The sequence below is a fragment of the Rhyacophila brunnea genome, unplaced genomic scaffold, assembly GCF_057557595.1.
Source record: "Rhyacophila brunnea isolate RB1 unplaced genomic scaffold, BYU_Rbru_1.0 scaffold_1, whole genome shotgun sequence".
NCBI lineage: Eukaryota > Metazoa > Arthropoda > Insecta > Trichoptera > Rhyacophilidae > Rhyacophila > Rhyacophila brunnea.
Window position 1 is genome coordinate 45,665,910 of NW_028232751.1, and position 20,409 is coordinate 45,686,318.

The 20,409-nt window shown below is 35.1% G+C and overlaps 3 protein-coding genes across 3 annotated transcripts in view; 2 read left to right on the forward strand and 1 right to left on the reverse strand.

Annotated features, from left to right (window-relative positions):
• The first annotated feature begins 4,076 nt into the window (after positions 1–4,076).
• On the forward strand, positions 4,077–4,796 carry LOC147079854 (uncharacterized). The gene has a single exon (XM_085945695.1). It carries the CDS (start codon positions 4,077–4,079, stop codon positions 4,794–4,796), a length of 720 nt encoding a protein of 239 aa, XP_085801821.1.
• A 1,461-nt stretch (positions 4,797–6,257) lies between these two features.
• Positions 6,258–20,409, forward strand: part of LOC147079855 (intermembrane lipid transfer protein VPS13B-like) — a 109,402-nt gene continuing 95,250 nt past the window's right edge. Inside the window, exons 1-4 of the mRNA XM_085945106.1 lie at positions 6,258–6,472; positions 7,596–7,806; positions 9,318–9,501; positions 10,036–10,104. The gene's annotated coding sequence lies outside the window, so the exon portion shown is untranslated. The remainder of the gene's footprint in view (positions 6,473–7,595; positions 7,807–9,317; positions 9,502–10,035; positions 10,105–20,409) is intronic.
• LOC147079856 (uncharacterized) lies at positions 8,768–13,130 on the reverse strand. Its single transcript, XM_085945701.1, has 2 exons — positions 11,520–13,130; positions 8,768–8,863 (listed from the first exon to the last, which is right to left on the reverse strand). The coding sequence occupies exons 1-2, from the start codon at positions 13,128–13,130 to the stop codon at positions 8,768–8,770; spliced, it is 1,707 nt and encodes a 568-aa protein (XP_085801827.1).

Consider the following 20,409-nt stretch of genomic DNA (forward strand, 5'->3'; position numbering starts at 1 on the left):
GTAGGTCGACAATAATAATAATAATGTTTTTTTTAAATAAAATCTCCGATGATTAGTGATTTTTGCCAAAAGATCGATTTAAATTAACGTGCATACGACGCCGAGGTCCATCTTATACTAAATTATATTTGAATACCGAGCTCTTCAGCCCTCCCTTAAGGGCGGACGTGCTCAGCGTGGGTCAAAATTGAGCTTTTATTCTATTTTCAAAGCATGATCCTGGACATTCCTTAAATGTTGTAGATAATCTATTTATATAATTTTGAAGCCTTATTATCCTTTATATTTATTTTAAATATTTGATGACTGCATAAAGTATTTTTATTACATAAAATAGTATTCTTTTAAACCTCTCGCTCTAATGTTTTAGAATATTTCATATTTCAGTACATAACTGTGCAGTGAGTGGTGTTAAAATTTTTTACGTTTATTAATTTTTTTATATCGATATTATATATATTTATATTTATTTATATCGACATTATTATAGTGAAATATTTACGATAAAAAATTATATTGATAATCTCTGTGATACCAAACACGGTTAGGTACATGTTCAAACACGCGCGTTAACATGTTCTTACTCCCTACTTCAGTTTTAGTTTGTCGATTTTGGAACATTAATGTATAGAATATTAATAATTGATTCCTTAATTAGTGTATTGGCTTAACGGTATGTAATGTAATAGAATAACTATTATAAATTGTTTTTTTTTTATAATTTTATTTGCTTATCTATTGATAGCATTTGATATATTATATTGAGCCTTTCTTATATCCATCGACCGTGTTCGTCTAGGATCAACGGGTTCAGGCCATACACAATTATTCATATAAAATCTTGTCAGCTGTGATTCCATTTTATGTATCCGAAAGCCGTCATCTTAAAAAATGTACCGCTCATGATTTGCCCATGAATAATACAAAGCCACCCTCAAAGAATACAGTTTAGTATGAATTATCTTTTAGATTAACGTGCACAAAAATCTAATAATATTATTTTTGATTTAAAGCAACTTATAAAATATGCGGCAACCCTGTGACTTATGTATTGTGTGGCTTATTGAACAATATGTAGGTACTAAATATTATGGGAGTCAAATAATGTTCCGAGAGAAACGAAATTTTGTAAAAAAAATACACGAGCTCACCAACTATATCGGTCAATCCATCAGATTGTCTTTTTTTGTTAATTTTGCAAAATAATTATATTTCTTAAACGTCTGAAAATAGGATAACACACATGAAACGTACAACGTGTTTTGGTAATATAGCGTCACTAATTCATTAATGAGTATTATTATTTATAGTATTAAATGAATGTTGTATTATAATAAAAACTTATTTTTATTGAGCAGTATAATATATTATTTTGCGAGAAAAAATCATCCAAAATTGGCTAATTTATGCTCAAACTAAAAATATGGCTTTGAAATCTTTATTTTTCTGATATTAAAAAAAATACATGGGTTAATCAATGAAATGTATTATAGCCTACTTATTTCTAGATATTTTATTGATCACTACTCGACAACGCAAATTGAATACCTATGCTAAAAAAATATATTAAATTTTTACTCTTACCATCTGGTCGTCGGTTAGAATGTCATCTTCAACAGACGACGGTATTTCCGCTTCAACGGACGGTACTTCGAGACGTTGTTTCTTAGTGGTCCTGAAACATTTTACACATTGTTGTAGTCTAGGTACGTTTCTTTTCAATATCAATAAAGGTATAACTACCAGTGGTGAAAACTCCATAGGCACTAAATAATTAGGTAGGTGTTTAAAAAAAACATACATGAGATTACGCTAGTGTGAATTGATTTATTATTCCCTCTGTTTGATGTTGAAAACCTTCTAAAACGCTTAATAAAGCTTAAATGTATGAAGTTGAAGCAAAAAAAGGACCTCTTAATTAGCTGCAGGTGACTGCATTGCGAGCTCATTTGAGGAGAATTTCACACTTTGTACTGTGAAATTTATTTGCCAATTTGCAGAGTTTGTAAAGAGACAATCCGTCACGATAAGTGTAGATCAGGGAACTCAGAAATAATGGGAACTGAAATACACAACGGGTAAGGCGATAGCAGTTAACCGACTCGAGTAAGGAAGAATCCGGGTTAAACTTACACACGTGTTAAAAACACGTTTTACGTCAAATACTAAAACTGCTCTGGGTTTATGCATTTATGCTCATTTAATTTTGGTGTATTACACACACTATTGCACGTGCATAATGCGTGCTTAATTTTCGTAGGAAACTCACACATTCGAAAGCCTGCTTCACCATGTGGCGTTTTGAATATTGCCCATCGTTATTCTATATATTATCCGTTCTGTGGTGTAGATAGATAAGCAAGACCGTTTATAACTGCGTGATTCAAGCGTTTACTAAATAATTTCAAATGTCAAACAGAAATAACGTATCAGGCTCCTTTTATTTACAGTCCAATACGGTGCAATGCACATTCACATTCGACTCGACGCTATTGTCCCAACTCAGAAATGTCAACGAAGCACACAAACGAGACTTAATCCACAGTATCGAAACGTCAAACTCAACGAAACAATGGCACTTAATAATAATATTAGAAATATAGAGTATATTTTTCAATTAGACAGTGTTTTAATTATTGGAATGATGTTTCTTAACCTGAAATGTCCTTTAATTATGATTTAAATCCCTCTGGATACTGTATGTGGCCACAGTGACTTTTTGAACTTTTTGATAGTATAGCGACTCACATGCTGAGAACAAATGATTTTTCCAAACAACAGCGTTGCATCTCAACATTAAGTCATATATCATGTTTTGTGAATGTCAACAAATTACATTGACCAAATCAACGTGCAGTCATGGTGAACTGAGCGATTAGCTCCGCACTTTGAGAAATAAGAAAACATCCTTCAGTTTATTCTGAAGCTTAGCCGAATATGAAAGAAAAAAATATTAAAATCACTGTCTATGTGTGTATTGTTATTCTTTTCATTTCTATAAATTTTTGTGTTATTAGTTATATATTATTTAGGACTACGAAAATAATTACTTTTTTTGTTTGATTGCGTTCACCCCTTTCATCGAGTCAAACTCAGATACGTCAGCTGAAAAAAAAAATCATACATTAGTAATCCAATTAGTACTAGCATGGTTATGCGTAAGCATCGCATGCATGCCTGCGTGTGTGTGTATTATGGCATATAAAAGGTATAGAATGGGTATAGAATATATAATGTTACTTTACGGCTCACTTGATATTCAAAAACATGTTATCAATAATGAAGAATGAATTTTCACATTTGTTAGTAGAGCTCATAACCTTGTGTCGGTCGTACAACAATATTATTATGTAACAACACGCGTGAATTCCCGTTTCTTCTTTCATCACATTTTTCCCAGATTCTTTTCAATGATTAAAATCAAAAATGTGAATGTATTGTATGCTGCAGTGTAAGAGTGGAAGCTATGGGATGTATCTTCCATACAGCGATCGTGACCACTTAATACATCAGAAATACTCAGTCATGATAATAGATGACACCGATGACAGTACAGTACAAGGCCAGTTCAATGACCAATCAGAGCTCACTCATGGCCCAGCCAATCAACACTCGAGCTGCGAGACTATTTGTCACTGATGTCATGTCATTATTTTCAAATTTCATGTCAATTCTACATGTTATTTTCAAAACAAAAACAATCGTGCAATATTATTCGAGTGGACTGACATTGATGTAAATAAAATAAAATATAGTATAATATTATCTTATAGTGTCAGAATAATATTGATATTCGGTATTTTTAAACCGTACTGATAAAAAGGTTTTACAATTCGTACAGCTGATAATAAAATAAATTAATGGGTAGTCTAATTTTATTATATTATGTTTATATACACTTGTACATATACACAGATAGAGTAGCAAGTTTAACACTTCAGCTCAGCAAAAGATACCAGATTCTGCTTTTGCAAGTTTATGCGCCCACTCAAAACTCACCTGATGAAGAAGTGGATGAGGTATATGAAGAAATCAGTACGTTGAAAAATGAACAGAAATGTCACTTCACTATCATCATGGGGGACTTTAATGCACGAATCGGATCTCAACACCAGGATGATGTAGCGGTCGGGCACTTCGGACATGGCACCAGGGATGGCCGAGGAGACATGTTAGTGGAGTTTGCGGAAAACCACAATCTCTACATCATGGACTCATTCTTCAAAAAGAACCCTTCTCGAAAATGGACATGGCGAAGCCCAGCAAAACGAACCAGCAAAATCGACTACATCCTCACCGACAAGAAGGATATTTTTCTAGACTGCACAGTCATTAACAGATTTAATACTGGCAGCGACCACCGAATGGTAAGGTGTAAAGTACGATTTAACATCAAACGTGAGAGATCTAAACTGATGCAGAAGCCCAGAGTCCGCAGAGGCTTGAGAAGCAGAGTCGAATTCCAACAAGAGCTGGAGAACAGGCTAGCGGCTTTCCAGGCTGAAAATGACCCCATCTCCCTACAAAACACCGAGGCAATAACAAAAATCATTATAGAATCTTCGGAAGAGACAGTTGCTGCTGTGGTTGAACGAGTAAGCAAACTTTCAAAGGAAACGTTGGATCTTATGAAGCTGCGTAGGAGTACGAAAAGCGAGCAACAAGTTGCAAATGATCTCGAATACTCCACGCTGTGCAAAACTCTACGTAAAAACATACGAGAAGATCTTCGTAAGTTCAATATGAACCTTGTAGAATCAATTGTTGCGTCAGGAAGGAGCTTACATCGTGCGTAACTGGGATCATCGACTGGACAGCGGATTGACCCTGGCTGATGATGATGATGATATACACTTGAAAGTCCCTTGAAAATTTGCAAAATCTACCAACGCAAACATAAATATATAAAGAAGTTAACGCTTCAGTAAATTACATATAAAATGTCTATACTTATGTATTCTTACAAAAGTGTAAATGGCGACCATCATTGTGATTTAATTAATTAACATTACATTTTAAAATTATTGTTTCAGATTCCACATCAATATCCCGTCGATCGTTGGGGTTTTTTGACTGCGCAGAATAACAGCAAGCGATGAAAATTTATAATGTAATCTTCAAGCTACACAATATATGAAGTGCTGACAAATAATTAGCATGGTGTAATATTATTATTACATTATGATTTCCACATAAATTATTTATGTCGCTTAATTGCATAGACTTTTATTTATTTTTGTCACAATTTCGTTTTTATAATTATTAATAGTTTTCGGGTTCCGGGGCTCACATAGTCAAAACTTCTAGTGATGCCAATAGATGGCGCTAATCATAAGGGGCGCTAATTTTAATCAAAAAGTTTCAATCGTCGATGAGATTTGAATAATTGTGTCATAAATCACTTACCCGCCAATAGATTGAGTTGAACTTTGTATAACCTTAGTAGACCCGATAATAGTTGAGAGCTTAATCGAAGTGAATAACGTTCGGAGATAAACCCAGATTCCGTGCTGATGACTTCCATAAGATCGTCACTAAAACAAGTCAAATACGTTAAAACTCGTGTATTTTCACAAACAAACATTTTCTCCAGATATTAAATACGTTTATTTCAGTTCTTCTCACCATATTTCTGGAAGGGACGCGTTTTTAATTTGACTGGAAGGCACTCTTGCAAAGTTACTAGGCCAGTTAGCAACCCAACATAAATAAAATGGCCCACCTTTCTTCAGACATCTGTGGTGGTGGAACATTTTGTTCGTAAAATAAGAGAGCTTTTGCTAGTTTCATGAATATAACTCCTATTTTAAAAGAACGTAAGTGATTGCATTAATTTTCGCGATAACTGCCTGCACAAAGCATCCACCCGCCACCAATTTTAAAAACAACAACAAGAAGAGGTCCGATGTTCGTAAAAATGTTCGATGTCCGCCGGATATTCTTACAACTTAATTGTATTTGGCTGTTCGAAAGATTAATATGTTTATGTTTTGTGGTTACGTGAACATAAGGTATACATAAACAGGAATTAATTACGGTGTAATAGATATTAATCGGGCTTTCAAAATAATATAATGTTATTCAATGATGTTAAATATATTTGAAAATGTAGAAAAGTATTGGTCATTCAACGCGTGCTCTATATATTATTCCGAAATACTATAATTTTGAAGGCTCGGTACTATAGTTCCACTTTGGAAATATTACAACACTGGTCTAATATTAGTCTATGCATTCGTCTATGGGCATGTATTTTCAATGACATCGCGTGAGTCGTGTAAACTGTTGAAGTGTAAATCAAAAAGCTTTTTCCATACAAGAAATGCAATAAAAGAAACTATTTTTAGTCTCGTTTGTTGTAATAACTTTATTTTGTTTTATGTATTGGAAAATGACGGGAAAATATCTTTAATGACTTGATTTTTAATGTGAATACAAAATATGGCAGAAATAACTCAGCTGTCATGTATGAGTAAGTACATACGATTATTTTTAAATCGAGGTATTGTAGAGCATGTTATCACTATCAGTGCCCATCATTCGTAAAAGCTGTATTCATCATAGCGAAACTTACTGTTTATTGAAACATTAGGCAATGTTTTGTGTATTTTACGATGTCGATGGTGTCCCATTCTATCCGGCTGCCTGCTGGATTATTAATTTGGGTTAATGAATGCTTGCAAAATGCATCCATCCCTCAAATCAATTGATGTTCGTCAGTAGAACTCAAAATTCGGTGAGTTTTGACCACATGCCACTATCGACTTAAATTTTATAATTCAAATATTAAATGAATGCTAAAGGGTAAATCATTAGTAAATAACAATATGTATGCAATTTAAAGTATAGGTATTTATACATGCACAGTTTCAACGAGTAACGTACAGCGAATTTATTCAGGTTTACTTGCTTTATTGAAAATTTGGTAATGGTGCTGCAGATGACCGCATCATTTTTTATAACTTTCTTTTTAGACCAAACCCAACCTAACCTAATCTAACCCAACTTAATCAAACATAATCTAACCTTAGTGTGTGATAATGATACATCAAAATGTATGAAAATGTCAAGCTTTAAATTAACAATTATTGGATCGAAAAGCATCTTCGCTGACAGAAAAAGTTATAATATTTAATATAATTATTGTCTGCATGGGATAAACTGTTTCCTCCAAAAAATAATTATAAATGGTCATGCGGTCATCTGTGGCACTGTAACCGAAAATTTTCTGAAAAACTAAATATGTATTATGTTTAATCTATTTTAATATTATTTTTGTACTTTGATTAGCTCGTTATTTTTACGATTTTTTTACTATTAAGTGCAATTTTGTGATGTGTGTTTATCTCACATATCTGGTCAACCCGCCATACCTAGCCGCCTATGGCCGGGTCCCCAGGCTTGAGCCCTTTCAGTCCCCCCCCCCCCCATTTGTGGGGGTCATGTAGTAGATATATTCATTAAATAAGAATATCTTGCACACAACAGTTTATAGAACTGGTTAGTTACTGGGTTTGTTTTATGCTTGATGCATTCATGCATATGTGTCACAGTTATGATTGATAAACATGAAATGTTATAATCCTTTTTTACAGGCTTATTGGAGTTGGCTCACCGAGAATATCAATCCGGTGATTATGACAGTGCTGAACATCATTGTATGCAGCTTTGGAGGCAGGAGAATGCAAATACAGGAGTGCTACTTTTACTGTCCTCAATACATTTCCAATGCCGCCGCCTAGACAAATCTGCACACTTTTCGACGCTTGCCATCAAACAAAATCCTCTCCTTGCTGAAGCATATAGGTATTGCCTAGAATTAAAAATAATTATGCTTAGAACACTGGTTGATAACTCTATGTGAGATATCTAGAAATATTGAATGTGAGAATATAACTGCCATATTTCCAATTCTTATCAAAAAACTGCTGAGAAAATATTGCCTCCATTACTATTTATTATTTCAGGACAGCTATTTTAAGTCTAAGGGAACCTTTTCTGGAACTAATTGATAATGAAATGATTCCAGCTGCTGTTCCTCTGTCCACCCTCTACCAATGTCAACCAATTTTCTCTTCTTATATATTGACACTTCCTTGTCTTATATTCTGCTACTGAATAATAACATGTAGAAAAAAGGGATAAAACAAAGTTCCGATAAATAAAGCCATTTGAAGAAGTTATGATATAAACTTGAAAAAAATTAACAATTTGCAAGCATCAGAAAACATTTCCAAAGTTAATATTCACCTTTCAACTGTCATCTCAAATATAGTCATGTTATATTCGGACTAATATGTTGTATACAACATTCCGTCTAATTTTTATATTGTGTGTGTGGATCATCAACGCATCTGAGCAAGTGGTATAACCAGGGTTGGTGTCACCCGGTGCGGTAAATTTTTCATTAAAACATATTTTTAAGGTAATTATTAATTTCAGTGATTTTATATAATAATAACACTAACGATAATTTTTGAAATACATAAAAAATAGGAAATAGAGAAAAAATCATTCGTTAATAAAATATATTAAATACCTACTAAACTTGCAGAACGTTTTTTTCTATATATTTGTATGTTGGGTTGTTTTTGTTCAATATAAACACTTATGCAAAATAAACATTTATAAAAAATGTGTTTCTTTTCACCCTGACGAATGGGGTTTTTAACTACGTGTTTACAGTTATTACTTTCAAAAGTCCAAGTCTTCAAATTTTTCAATTTCTTAACAGGATCCCAGTGTGCTTTTTGACTCAAATTCCTTTTTAAAAGATACAACCTCCATTCAATACACTTCTTTCCAAACGTGAATTCTCCTTGCATATTTGCTGCAGAGCGTATGATGTGTTTGACACAATCATCTGTTTCCGAATAAACAAATATATCACCAATTCTTACTTTTTGCGAATGCATTGAAGATCGCATTTCTGTTTCGATGATTTCAGAGAGCCATTCCAATTTAAATTTATCGCAGGATTTCTTAATGATCGTATTTGAAATATCACATCCACTCCTTTTTGACATTTTTAGGGGATAAGTTTTCTATAATTAATAAGTATAATTGAGGCGGTCAGAGCAGAAGTGGCGTAACCCACAAAAATGTCTAAACGGAGTTAACCATTGGAAGAGGTTCCAGAGGTAATAGATAGACATTCATCATTTTCATATGTCAAGTCCAACTAGACATGGACGTACACGTAAGCAAGACGATGTCTAGTCCAGTTCGACATACAACTTTTAGAGATTAAGCAACTATATTTATCTTTCCAATGCAGATGCTCTCCTATAAGATTTAATTTTTGTTTGTGGTTTCAGCAATCTAGGAAATGTTTTCAAAGAACGCGGTCAGTTACAAGAAGCCTTGGAAAACTACCGACATGCCGTACGGTTAAAGCCTGACTTTATCGACGGCTACATTAACCTTGCTGCAGCCCTGGTAGCCGCTGGTGACATGGAACAAGCTGTCCAAGCGTACATCACCGCATTGCAATATAACCCTGTAAGTGTTCAATTTGGTATTTACAAATCCGTAATAGTGAATCCAGCTGATGCTTGAACCAAGTTGCATTTTGGCGTCTAAGTGCTATTTATCTATGCAACATAATGAATGCCTTCCAAACTTTTCACTGTTCGTATATTCGACCAGCGCATCTATACACAAGACTGCTATCGGCCGTTATCGAGGGTAGTTTTTCATATTTTGTATTGAAGTATTATAATTTTTACAATAAGTGCTGTTTTAACATCTCTCTTGGCTGTGCTAAATTTTTGAGTGAACGAGCAGTTTTGACTGTTTAACGGCTAACTTATTGTAACAACTATAATACCTCAATACAACATAATATGATAATCTACCCTCGATAATGGCCGAAAGCAGTCTTGTGTATAAAATAGATGCGCAGGGGTGCTTCTCAAGGTTTTCTTCAACGTGCATGGGTAAAAAATCAACGATAAATATATATCTTATCTTCACATTATCTGATTTTTAAGTGTGACGTTAAAAACGTTACTGATAATATTATTTTATTTTCAGGAACTGTACTGTGTGCGTAGCGACCTAGGGAACTTACTGAAAGCTCTGGGAAGACTAGATGAAGCCAAGGTACATGTCAATAATATGTTGTATTTATTTTATGTATGAAACAGATTTGTTTCATTCCCCAATTATATATTATTATTAAACTGGCGCTAGGGGCCGTTCAGGTCCATGGCCGACTGCACAACGTTTCTCCAGGCATCTCTGTCCAGCGCTCTCTCTTCCCAGTTGACTATCCCCAGCCTTTCCGCATCCCTTTGAATGTTGTCCGCCCATCTCCGTCGAGGGCGGCCAAGAGGTCGAGTGCCAGCTGGTGTGCCTTTGTAAATCCTATAGAGAGTTCTAGATCTTTCAGATCGTACAACGTGGCCCGCCCATCTGAGCCTTCTTGACCTCAGAATATTAGTGATTCTAGGTTGGTATCGGTCGAAGAGCTCAGCGTTTGTGCGGATGCGCCACCGGTGGTTCTCATTGACGGGTCCAAGTATTCTCCGGAGGATTCTGTTTTCAAACACTTGGAGCGCCTTTTCTTGTTTTTCTGTTAAACCCCACGTTTCACATCCATACATGACGATTGGCTTGATGACCACGTTATACACCCGGAATTTCGTTTTGATGGACAGCATTTTGGACCTGAACAGACGACTCAGCGCGAAGTACGCTGCATTTCCACTTCTCAGTCGGTCAGAGAGCTCTAGGGACATTTCATTTTTAGAGGTAATGTTGGAGCCCAAGTACTTGAAGAGAGAGGTTCTCTCGAACGAGGAGTTTCTTATTCCAATGTTTCCAGAGGGTTCAATGCCTCTTGTCATTTTCAAATACCTGGTCTTTCCCACATTTACTCGTAGGTTCAACCTTTTCGCTGTGTCCTCCAGAGGAGTGAAAATATCTCTGACTTCTTCTTCAGATTCTCCGAGCACCACCAAATCATCTGCGTAGCCCAATATTTTATGGGACCCATTCAGGGTAACTCCACCTTCTGCTTTCAGAGCTTCTCTAACGGCTTTCTCTAAAGCTAAGTTGAACAGCATGGGTGATAAGGAGTCGCCTTGTTTTAGTCCTGCTGTCACCTCAAAAGATTCTGATATACTACCTTGCATATGAATTCTACTTCTGGATCCGTCCATGCATACTTTTATTATATTTATAAGTTTTGACGGTATTTCAAATTCTTTCAATATATTCCAGAGAGCTTCTCTATCAATAGAGTCATATGCGGTTTTAAAATCTACAAAGAGACAGTGTACATCTTGGGCGTATTCCCATTTCTTTTCAAAGATTTGGCGCAGTGTAAAGATTTGATCGGTAGTACTGCGGTTTCGTCTAAAGCCGCATTGGTAGTCACCAAGAATGTTTTCGGCATATGGTAGAATTCTTTCGAGAATAATGTTCGACAGAACTTTGTATGCAGTAGGAAGAAGAGAGATGCCACGGTAGTTTGCACAGTTGAGTTTGTCCCCTTTCTTGAAGATAGGACAGACCAGTGATTCTTTCCATTCTTCAGGGATCTTTTCTTCCTCCCATATTTGTTGCAGTAGCTCAAGCATGGCACTAAGAAAGGTTTCTCCTCCATGCTTGAGAAGCTCCGATGGAATATTATCGTTTCCTGCCGATTTGTTATTCTTTAAATAACTCAGTGCTCCCATCAACTCTGCCTTATTTGGTGGCGGTATAAGAGGTTCTGCTGTCGCGATTTCTGGCGATTCCAAAGGTTCATCTGGTACAGAGCGTTGAAGTAAGTTTTCAAAATGGGACTTCCATATGTTTAGCACTTGCTCTTTGTTTGCCACTATCTGACCCTGTTGATCTTTGATTTGTAGCGTGCTAGGTTGAAAGCCTCTTTTTTCAAAGCTCACTTTCGAGAAGAATGATCGAGTTTTATTTCGTTTTGCTTCTTCTTCCATCTGCTCAAAATTACTTTTGATGAAGCTTCGTTTGCACTTTCTCAGATGCTTTCGGACATTTTTGCACGTCTCGCTATATCGTTTTTGTGCTTCTTCGCTCTGCGTATTTTGCAGATAGAGCGCTCTTTCTGCTCTTCTCTCCTCCACCATTTGTCGGCAAGTGTCGTCGTACCAAGGGCACTTTACTTTCTTGGGTGCCAGTCCTATCGAGACTTCAGCAGCTTTTACCATTCCTTCTTTTAGTCTCTTCCACCTCTCATCGATACTCCAGGCTTCTCCTTCGGTGAGTATTCCGATTTGGTTTTGTAACTCTTTTCTGTAGCTATCTCTTCCGTTTGGAGTTGTCAGCTTTTCTATATGGTACTTCACTCTCGTCTTCGCATTTGCGTGCGCTGTCTTTTTAAGTTTTTCCCTAAAGGTTGCTATCGATAAGTTGTGGTCCGTATCACAGTCAGCGCCTCTGTAGCTTCGAATGTTTTCAATAGCTTTATGGTGTCGTCTATCAATTAGAAAATGGTCAATCTGGTTAAAAGTCTTCCTGTCCCTTGAATTCCAAGTCACTTTATGTATATTTTTACGAGGAAAAGTGGTACTTCGGGCGATTAAGTTTTTGGCGCTGCAGAAGAGAGCCACTTTTTTACCATTTTCGTTAGAATGATCATGTAGGCTCTCTTTTCCAATAAATGGTCTGAATACAGCTTCCTTCCCTATTTTCGCATTGAAGTCTCCTAGCACACATTTGATATCATGTCCCGGTAGCCTGTCAAAAGTCGCTTCAAGGAGATCATAGAAATTATCCTTTTCGGCCTCTTCTGAAGTCTCTGTCGGGGCATGTACATTCACAAGTGATATATTAAACCATCTTCCTTTGATTCTGAGCACACATATGCGCTCGTTTACGGGTTCAAAAGAAAGTATAGCATCTGCTACTTCTCTGGCGACCACAAAACCTGTTCCGAAAACATGTTTCCCTTCTGTGTTTCCGCTATAGTAGATAACATGCTGTCCGACTATAAGTTCTCCGCTATCCGGCCAACGGGTTTCCTGGATGGCGGTAATTTGGACCTTATATTTTGACAGTTCTTCCACTAGGTTTTGAGCTGCGCCAGCTCGGTATAGACTAAGTACGTTCCAAAATCCTATCCGTAGTCCATTTTTCGGTCCGGGTCGTCTATAAGCGGTTGCCATATGTCCGAGGTATTGTGTAGTATTAGTAACCTTTGGTGATTTCACGGGAGAGAGTGGTTAACCCTCTGCCCAACCCCCAACCTGGAGGGCCAGGTCTGTTGGTCCGCGGGAGATATTTTATTTTTCTCCTACCCTTGATTAGGGCATTCTCCTATCCGCCACCTGGAGACGCGCTCTCTAGGGGTTACAGACTCCCCCGACAGACCCCCCCAATTATTATTTTTATTACTATATAAAATGTTTCAATGCTTTTACCCTTACTATTTTTATTTAAGTATATATTTAAAGAATTTTCTTCTGTCGTAATTTCAGAAAGTGAGGTAGCATTGGGCTTTGTTTACAGCTATCAAATTAGTGACGAAGATTAAAAGAAATATTTTGATCTTCAAAATATTATGTTTAAAACTTCATTACACTTTTATTACTCATAATTTTAATAATTCGTGACTCGTTTGGTACGCTTTTATGTATGTAAACGGAATCAAAATTTGAGCTCCATTGAATTTAGTGTGAAGAAATCTGTAACTGTTTATTTTGAACAAAAATTAAATAGAAACATTTATTTTTTGTGTATATGGTATGTAATTGAGTTTTTTGAATCTATTTCATGTAATGGATAGTCATACACAGAGTTATTGAAGCATGATTTTTGATTCTGTTGATTATATTAATAGTGTTTTGGCGTAATTTGCTATTGGCGCACATTTTAAAATCGTAATTCATTTGTATTATTCTTCTATTGAATCCATTTTATGATCAAAACATTAATTAAAACGATTCATTATCAGATGTGAATGTTATAATGCGAGAAGAGAACTATTATCATTTCTTTTACTAAGTATAGTAAATCATTTTTTAATATGAAACCTAGTAAGGCAGTTTTATTTTTGTATGTACGTACATTGATAATAATAATTGTCTTTATGTAACCACACACTTTGACTGCCAACGTTTAATTAAAATAATACAAAAATAATTTCCATAAATTACAGGTAGCATTCTATACTTCAGTTCAATTTCAACCTTAGTTTAGTTATTAGACAGATAACATAGATTGTTAGTGTAGTTTGCATAGGCAATCTTTTGAAAAACCATTTAGGTATACCTGCCTTCCTGTATATCTTAGTAACTAAGATATACAGGAAGGCAGGGATTCTCAACCCTTTTCCAATAGTGACCTATAAAAAAATGACACCCATCATTGCGGCTCATCTTCAAGAACATCTTGGATTTCAAAAATAACCTATAAAATGACAATGGTGTCTTCTAATTGGCTAATGATGTGCCATCCTATCCTTGTCCCCACCTCTTTGTACCACTCTGCATGAGATTACCCACTACATAATTATTAATGCAGTATCAGTTTGTTACCATAATATAACTTGAGTGAAATGCAGAGATATTGATTTTAAATTAACCTTAACTAAGGCATTCTAATAATGTACACATTACATGTTTGTCTCACTTCTACTAAGTCACCGATTCCGGTGACATAAGGTTAAGAATTGCTTAAGCTTAAGTCGCTTAGAGCAGTGCTCCACAACCTTTTCTCATCCACGGCACACTAAAGGTCTTCCCAGAATTCCGCAGCACACCACAGGTTAAACAATTTATACTCCTACCTATCGCTAAAGTTAAACACAGTGTGATACTTTAAAATAGCGTTTTTCAAATGGTGTTCGAGGTAAAATCAATCGTATTGATTCTATGTTTAGCGATTTTTTGTATTTATTAATACATCCGCGTGAATAATGGTTAGTTGTCGGCTTAACAACACCTAATTATTTGTCAAGTATTGATACAAAAATAATAAATTGTATCCCACAATCGTATGTATTAAAATATTAATGCCAGCAAAGTAAAACAAACTTTTTTTTGCTCTTAGAGCAAATTTGTAATTTGTGTTTATCTCACTTATTTGCTTGACCTGCCACGTCGCCCCCCTGAGCTTGGGCCTCCAGGCTAGAGCCCCCAGAGTACCAAAATTGCATTCCTACCTACTTATTTGATAAAAAATTATATATACATAACGCATGACGAAGAACCAAATGTACATTTTCCCATGTATTTGTATATCAATAAAATGACTAATTATTATGATACCTGAGCTTGTTTCAATAAACGTAAAAGTCTTTAGCCTTACTTACTTAGTTTGTCAGAAATAGGAGGATATTCTTCATTAACCGATATCCAGAAAATAGCATAAGCGCTTTTATAGAATTTTCGGCATTGGTTGCAAAATGGTTTCGAATCCAGTCATATTGATTGTATGAAAGTAATGATGAAATTTCTTTTGAAGCAAATTTAAATGTTTTTGAGATGGATCCAAAATTAATTGCTTGTTTTCATTGGTGGTCTGGTAGAGATCCTTGTCTTAGCTCCTTCTAATTTATCAGATCACGTCAATTTGTTCATTCTGACCTTGCATTGTTTTATTAAGTTCATGCAGGTGCTCAGATGTATTACCAGCCATGTACGCAAATTTGGCTATTAAGTAAGTATTGTATAATATACAAAATTATTTGTGTTTTTTTTAACAATGCTCCGCGGCACACCGGTTGCGAAACACTGGCTTAGAGCAATGTTTTTTAACCTTTTTACATCCGCGGACCACAAAAAAATCAAAAAATGTTTTGCGGACCATCAACATTGGAATAAAATAATAAATATTTATATTTACACTATTTTTGAAACAACAATTGTCGAAATATATTACAACCCCACTTCAAATGTTCGGTTTCCAGGAAACTATTTTTGAACTGCAGAAAATTTTTGCAGCCCACCAAAAATTTTCGCGGACCACCGGTTAAGAAACCATGGCTTAGAGCATGGGTGGCCAACCTTTTCAGCAGCCGGGCCAGATTCTAAAAATTAGATTTTCTACCGGGCCGCACAACTGATTTTTTTATTACACAAAACAAAAAATAAATATTTATATTATAAAATATACTTATTAAATAAAATAAAACAAAGATGAGAATCAAACATATTTATTAGATTTTTTTTTAAATAATAAAAAATAAACAAAATAATATAAAAATAATAAATGTTAGTGAGAAGTTTGATTTTGTGCGGCAGAACTAAGTGCATCAATATCGATATCGGATGAGGTTGTTCCTACACGCAAACAGTTATCCAAATGCACATCAGTGATTCATGTTCTCACTCGGGATTTGATATGCTTCATCCGACTAAAAAGCAGTTCAGAGTGTTTCCAAATAGCGAGGTCATTATTAGAGCATGTATGTAAAACTCTTCCAAACCAACCTGATGGAATTTCTCCTTTAACTGTTCATCGCAACATATTTCACAATATTCCATTTGGGAGTATGTGCCTGTTTGCATGCGAATTCAAATTCGAGTGAGCCAATATCGAATCTTAGTTTGCGAAATTAGCACATCTAGCGGCAGCATTTGATATTATTTTTATTTTCTCACTGCTCCACGGGCCACAAGTTGACATCCAACGGGCAGGATGCTGCCCATTGGCCGCGGTTAGCCACCCATGGCTTAGAGTATCAAACAATATTGTATTTTTGTTTTTGGTTTGTCACAGTGTATACTCAGTGTAAAAAAACCAAATACAAAATCAAACCAATTCTAAAAATTTCGAGCAAAATAATACGGTCAAACACGTTCCATATGACACACCTAGCAACCTTCAACGACACAGCTGTTGAGAATGGGCGTTTTAGTGAATATAATATATTTTTTTATAGTGAATGTAGAGCAAGTAGGTACATATAGAAACTTAATAATATTAACTTCCAAAAGTTACAATACATTGAAAATACACCAAATAGTTTAAGTCAGTATGGAGTAGAAGAGAATTCAATTCAATCCTGACATTTATAATTATTTATGTCATACACATACATATTATGTTTATTGTTGTAGAATGACGTCAGCATTTCTAAATAAAACTCATTTTTCATAATTAATTTCTATACTTTACATGATTTTGAATAAGTGTAATATGCCCAGTGCTGTGCTGTTTCGAAAGGAAATGATATTTTTCTCTTTTTTTCACAAATACAAAAAGGAAATCTGTAAAAATAGACACATACATATGGCATATTGACAACTATAGGGCCCCAACTGCAAATTTGTAGAAACCGCCATTTGATGTTAAAATGTGACTTAATAAATCTTTATAATTTTTTGAAAACGTTTATCATACAGGCATTTCTTTAAATTTGGTTCAATCTCAACTAGTCATGCTAGTTGCAGATGTGGCCCGACCTTATAACTGTAAATAGATGTTGCAATACTTATAATTGTATATTCTCTAGATATAGGCCCAACTATTTTTTTAACCATAGAGGTTTGGTTATTTGGCTATCAAAAGGCATTTAAAAATTTCATATTATTGTGTAAAAAAACGAAAAATGAATAATTGACAAATATGGCCCTATAGTCATCAGTATGTGATATGTAAAATGCTCATGCGTAATGTCATAGATTTATCTTTGATTAATTTTATGTTTGATTTTCAGGTTTTGCTGTCTTGTAATAATTTGTTATTGTCCATTCATTGATATTTTTACAGTTGTTTCCTGCACCTGTCTAAACATTAATTTAGGAATGCACGTTTCGGAAATTTTACCACCTGAGTGTCCGACCATCTCAGAAAATAATATTCTTGTGTGCTATTCTTAAATTTGAGCATAGGAAACAACTGTACATACTTTCATTATGGTACAGTTAAACCAGTCTTTTTAATCTCCCATTCCTAAAAAACAATTTTCACTATTCCTACCAATTATTAGAGAAAAACACTGCATAGTCAATAAATTTTCATTCATAATTTCAGATTTTAAAAATGAAATATGAGAACACAATATTGTTACCAATCCGGGATAGTTTGTATACCAAATTGACAAAAATAACACATCTACATACACACTATTACATTAAGTATTGACATTTTATTATTATATAGGTAATTATGCTGATATTGTGGACTGGTTTGCCGATTTCATTTCTTCTTGACCGGATATATGCCACAAGCGCCCTACAAAACCGGCCATAGAAAATGACATACATTACATATACTGGCCCTGCGCATCTATTCTATACACAAGACTGCTATTGGCAGATATTGAGGGTAGATTATCATGTTTGTGGAATCATAGTGAAACACTTAAACGTGACATTATGCTAAAATATAATCAATATCATATTGATTTTAAGAAATGCTTCCTCAGGTAAAAAAAGTGCGATGCTATGCAGAGTTGTGCTACGCATGTTGCATTTATACAATAACTAGCAGTATCACCCGCCGCTGCCCAGCAGCCCGATTTTGTAACTATCGACTCGTGTGTGCGAGAATTGTGCGACATGACAAGTTATTATCGCCCATTTCATGTCGTATACCATAATACCTATTCTGGTAGCCACTCGCTAAGGACTCTTTTAACTCGCGAGTAACCAGTTGGCAACACCGAGAAAATTTATGTCTATGGTACGAGATGAAATGTCAAACGAAATTATTATATTTGTTGGGTATGTTTGTGTATAATACCTAAATATTCAATTAATTTAGTATAATATGATATAGTTATTTACGTAGAAAATAACCTCCCATAAATGCGAAACCATACAATATCGTATAAATATAAAATAAACACAGTGCCTTCAATAACATATATTTTTATGTAGGTATTTATTCATTATAAAATATTAACATAATTGAACTCAAGATAACTAGTAACATCGCGAATAATATAATTTGGCATCTTTATTGTTAATTGGTATAGCGTAATTTCCGTGTTCTTTCCGTGAGCGATACTCATTCATTTTGACGTTTTGATTTTCAAGGTCACTGTCACATATGAAACGAAATATCAAAATACACATGTAAATCAGGAAATAGGTACACGAATTTACATCGTTCGTCGAGCAAAAGAAAGGAGAAGTTTCAGTTAAGTGATCTTAATTGAAATCAGGTAAGGTTATATCCGTCTCAACATTATACCTACCTACGACTTTTTAATTCTCCATGGATATAATATTATAAACGTCATGATGGGTCAAATTGTCATCTTCTACGTCTTTGATTAATTTTAAGCTGTACAACCATATTTATATTTTCGCATTGGAAACTCTTCACGCTTGTAGGTAGGAACATTAAACTTACGACAAAATATACAATACTATACCTATATTGCGTCAGAGTTTGTGAAAGATATCTCACAAGCTCTTGGTTTAACCGGAAATTAAAAAATCTGTTTCGCAGATGATTATGTGATCCTAAAAGTGCAGCAAAAGTAACTATTTCTGGGATTGACATCTTTTACAATAATTGGGTGAATGATACAAATATATAGCAATGCTTTGGCGAAATATAAAATAATAATATGTAATTATTCTCGCGAGCCCAATAATAAAATAGTATCTTTTCGCAGCCTAGCCTTTCATTTTTGACAGCTCAAAACATAACTATGTTATCGGCGCGAGGCATCAACGCGCATGCCCACCGACTCAAGGCGTATGGGCGACTCTAGTCACGAGTGCCCTTTGGTATGGGCAATAATGTCGACGCGGATTATGACTAATTCAGGTAGTGATAAAGTTACAACATACCATATTTCGATAACATATGTCACGTTGGCGAATAACTATGATGTCCCACACGAGTCGTTAGTTACTGAATCGGGCTGGAGGAGTGGAATGGCTTAATATTTGAAAATTAAAAATTCTAAATTTAATTTGTATACTGCAAAGGATTGAATTTAAAAAATACGGAATCGCGATAGAAATGTTTACGCCAAATCATCAGATTGTCTATATACAATCTGTCAGAGCTGAAAATTGCACATAGGGTGAGTCTCGCTGAGTCTTTTTGAATTGGATTCATTAGAAAATTTGGCAGCATTCGTTGCCCGCGCCGCGCTGTCTCAATTGTCTCCCTACCGATTAGCGATTCTAATAACACAATTATTTGCATCTAACTTTGCCATTTGACCCCCGATCGAGCTGAAATAAACGCCAATATTTTTTAAATATACACATTCTAGCGACATTTTCTATGAAAATGGGGTTTGCAGCATTAACTGCCGCATTTCAAGGACCTGTACGCGGCGGCCTTTTTCCGCAAAAACCGTAAAACTGTCCCCGGGGTGCAACGGGTTAAATCTGAAATTCGAGACAATGATAACGCACACCGGCTCGTCAGCCTCCGTCCACCCTCCAAATTTTGTTGAAATCCGACTACATGTGTGAATTTGTCTAAAGAAAAACCGACACCAGGACGGTACATACAAACATCCAAATATTA